This window comes from Perca flavescens, chromosome 22, assembly GCF_004354835.1.
Source record: "Perca flavescens isolate YP-PL-M2 chromosome 22, PFLA_1.0, whole genome shotgun sequence".
NCBI lineage: Eukaryota > Metazoa > Chordata > Actinopteri > Perciformes > Percidae > Perca > Perca flavescens.
The window spans coordinates 28,642,599-28,646,603 of NC_041352.1; the positions used below are offsets into that span (position 1 = coordinate 28,642,599).

General features: G+C 42.9%; 1 protein-coding gene across 1 annotated transcript in view; it reads left to right on the plus strand.

Annotated features, from left to right (window-relative positions):
* The window catches only part of kmt2ca (lysine (K)-specific methyltransferase 2Ca), a 133,504-nt gene extending 129,912 nt beyond the window's left edge, over positions 1 to 3,592 (plus strand). Inside the window, 3 exon segments of the mRNA XM_028569034.1 lie at positions 514 to 587; positions 2,127 to 2,235; positions 3,295 to 3,592. Of these exon segments, the coding sequence (XP_028424835.1) occupies positions 514 to 587; positions 2,127 to 2,235; positions 3,295 to 3,387 (276 nt within the window). The 3' untranslated portion in view covers positions 3,388 to 3,592.
* Positions 3,593 to 4,005: the final 413 nt, after the last annotated feature.

Consider the following 4,005-nt stretch of genomic DNA (forward strand, 5'->3'; position numbering starts at 1 on the left):
ACGAAGGCGTAGTAGACCTTTTTTTTTTATTTTATTTTTTATTATTTTTTTATTTTTTTCTGCTCTCTTGTTTTTCTATGTTTATGGTAAGAAGAAAAATGTGAAAATAAACAATAAACAAAAAAAAAAAAAAAAGAATCTGAGTAGGACCACGTCAGGCTAAACTTTATCCCTAACCTGCCTGCGTCTCTTCGGCTGACGCTAGAGGGCCCCGCTGAGTGAGCTTAGTGTATGCTCTGTAGCCGTTAGCACTGTCTCTCCCTCTGAGATCACAAATACTGATTTAAAAACGATTTTATGGATTTAAAGATGGTCAGTCTGTTATCTAATCTCCCTCCAGTAAAAACAAAGAAATGTAACCCTTTAGCTCCCAGCACATAACAACACATGAGTACTGATGTGTGTGTGTGTGTGTGTGTGTGTGTGTGTGTGTGTGTGTGTGTGTGTGTGTGTGTGTGTGTGTGTGTGTGTGTGTGTGTGTGTGTGTGTGTGTGTGTGTGTGTGTGTGTGTAGAACCGTGGTGTGTACATGTTCCGGATCGACAACGACTTTGTGATCGACGCCACCATCACTGGAGGACCGGCCAGGTGAGAGCAGACAGCATATCACCAAACCCACCAGACCAAATAATGAGTACTTTTAGTGTGTATAGAGCCAGCATATCTCCACCAGACTCCATGTAAATAATCAGGACTTTTAGTGTGTATAGAGCCAGCATATCTCCACCAGACTCCATGTAAATAATCAGGACTTTAGCGTGTATAGAGCCAGCATATCTCCACCAGACTTCATGTAAATAATCAGGACTTTTAGCGTGTATAGAGCCAGCATATCTCCACCAGACTCCATGTAAATAATCAGGACTTTTAGCGTGTATAGAGCCAGCATATCTCCACCAGACTCCATGTAAATAATCAGGACTTTTAGTGTGTATAGAGCCAGCATATCTCCACCAGACTCCATGTAAATAATCAGGACTTTTAGCGTGTATAGAGCCAGCATATCTCCACCAGACTCCATGTAAATAATCAGGACTTTTAGCATGTATAGAGCCAGCATATCTCCACCAGACTCCATGTAAATAATCAGGACTTTTAGTGTGTATAGAGCCAGCATATCTCCACCAGACTCCATGTAAATAATCAGGACTTTTAGCGTGTATAGAGCCAGCATATCTCCACCAGACTTCATGTAAATAATCAGGACTTTTAGCGTGTATAGAGCCAGCATATCTCCACCAGACTCCATGTAAATAATCAAGACTTTTAGCGTGTATAGAGCCAGCATATCTCCACCAGACTTCATGTAAATAATCAGGACTTTTAGCGTGTATAGAGCCAGCATATCTCCACCAGACTCCATGTAAATAATCAGGACTTTTAGCGTGTATAGAGCCAGCATATCTCCACCAGACTTCATGTAAATAATCAGGACTTTTAGCGTGTATAGAGCCAGCATATCTCCACCAGACTTCATGTAAATAATCAGGACTTTTAGTGTGTATAGAGCCAGCATATCTCCACCAGACTTCATGTAAATAATCAGGACTTTTAGCGTGTATAGAGCCAGCATATCTCCAAATGTAAATGAGTGAATTAAGGGTTTATTTCAACCAAACCAGAGTGGTGATTGGTGGAACAGTGGAGAGTTTGGGTAGTTTTGATAGTTTGATTTAGTTTCTGTCCACTTTGAATGAAGTGTGTTTTACGATGATAAAAGTCCTGATTATTTACGTGGAGTCTGGTTTGGTGATGGGGATTTCATGTTAAACTAAAAGGATCTTACTCTTTAACTAAAAGGTCTATCTCTGTAGGGATCCATCCCATAATGTTGTCAGACACTTAGAATAATAATGTGAGTCTGTCAACAGCAACAACAGAACTTTTAGTGGACTCTAACTGCTGCTGAACATTAGTCCTGTAGGGTTACATTACAGCTCGGTTCACGGCTGCCTGTTACAGCGTAACATTACAGCTCGGTTCTTATTTAATACTGGACCAGTTTCACAGATTGTTGTTCACATCAGACACTCACACATGGGGGTTTACGCTTTAAGACACTTGTTTTATGCAGTTTGTGTTTTATTTCACATGTAAATGAAGCCTGCGTCCGTCTGTGATTGACAGGTACATCAACCACTCGTGCTCTCCCAACTGCATCACGGAGGTGGTCACTGTGGAGAAGGAGAACAAGATCATCATCAGCTCCTGCCGACGCATCCAGAGAGGAGAAGAGGTACCTGTTACATCCTGGTCACATAAGGTCACACTGTTAACCCTTTAAACATCCAGAGAGGAGAACAGATGGACGAGGAACTCTGTTGCTTACTGAATCTGGCAGATGATGACTAGGGCTGTCCCCACAGCTCCCATCCCATGAAAATACTCCCGTCATATCCCGATCACATGACCTAGGTAACATACATTACCTACAGGTCTAGGTAACATACATTACCTGCAAGTCTTTTTAACATGTATTACCTGCAGGTCTAGGTAACATGTATTACCTGCAGGTCTAGGTAACATGTATTACCTGCAGGTCTAGGGTGTATTACCTGCAGGTCTAGGTAACATGTATTACCTGCAGGTCTAGGTAACATGTATTACCTGCAGGTCTAGGTAACATGTATTACCTGCAGGTCTAGGTAACATGTATTACCTGCAGGTCTAGGTAACATGTATTACCTGCAGGTCTAGGTAACATGTATTACCTGTTTGAGTCTTAAAGAAGAGACTTGGTTTTTAATCCACATCCTTTAGCTCCTCTTCTTGGTCTCTCTCCCTACCAACATACACCATGGTCCTATAACTAGATGGATCCCTCTGCTGGTCACATTAGGTATTACAGTTGATTCATGGCCTATCAACACAACGGAGATCTTGTCAAACCAAATGCCTCCCAGTCTTCTGGACCTCTCACCACATTGCAGCTTCATGTTTTAATTTAATCTGCAGCTCCGTCACGCTGCCGGTGATTTCTCTGCTCTATACCGTCCCCAACACCTCACTAACACTGAGATTGACTCCCGTACCGTGAGAGTCCCGCGGGAATACCGTGACCCGCGGAAGTCCCGAAAAATTGTCACCCTCTAGTTCAGACCAACAAAACCGATTCTCTGCACACACACACAGAAACTACATCTGTGTGAAGTCCTGCTGTGTTCTTTAACCCCTTTAAGTAAAAGTGTTAACAATCCTGATTTCATTATTGACCAAAACGTCATATTTTGTCTCTGTCCCTCTCTCTCTCTCTCTCCCCCCCCCCCTCTCTCCTCCCTCCCTCTCTCTCTCTCAGCTGTCCTATGACTATAAGTTTGATCTGGAGGACGATCAACATAAGATCCCGTGTCACTGTGGAGCCGTCAACTGTCGCAAATGGATGAACTGAACATCTCTCTCTCTCTCTCTCTCTCTCTCTCTCTCTCTCTCTCTCTCTCGGTGCTGAGGCTGGATGTCGATCGCCCATCGCTCTGTGGGCGGAGCTACACTTCCTATCAGAAGAATATAATAATAATAATAATAATGATAATAATGATGTAACGTAACGATCAGATGTGATCTCAGAGAATAATGATCGGAGGGGTTTGATTGACAGATCAGGGGGGTGGGCGGGGTTAAATATGATCAGGGTGGGTGATTGACATGTGAGGGGGCGGGGCTTACGAGAGGCTGGTCCTCTGTGTGTATATGATGTAAATGTGAGTGTAAACGCCACTGAAATAACACAACGTCCTCACAGAGAGGGACGCAAAGTTGCACTATCAAAAATATAAAAGGACAAAAACACAACTATACCCACACAAACATACTTGATTCCTCCTCTCTCTCCCTCTCTCTCTCTCTCTCTCTCTCTCTCTCCCTCCCTCCCTCCTCTTCCTCCTCTGCGTTTTGTTAATTTTCTGTAAAATAAGAGATTTTGTTCTTTTTGTATTTATTACTGAATGAAAAGCTATTTTCTAAATCCACGGTGAGTTCGAGGCCCGGAGTCGCAGCGTGTAAATATCTG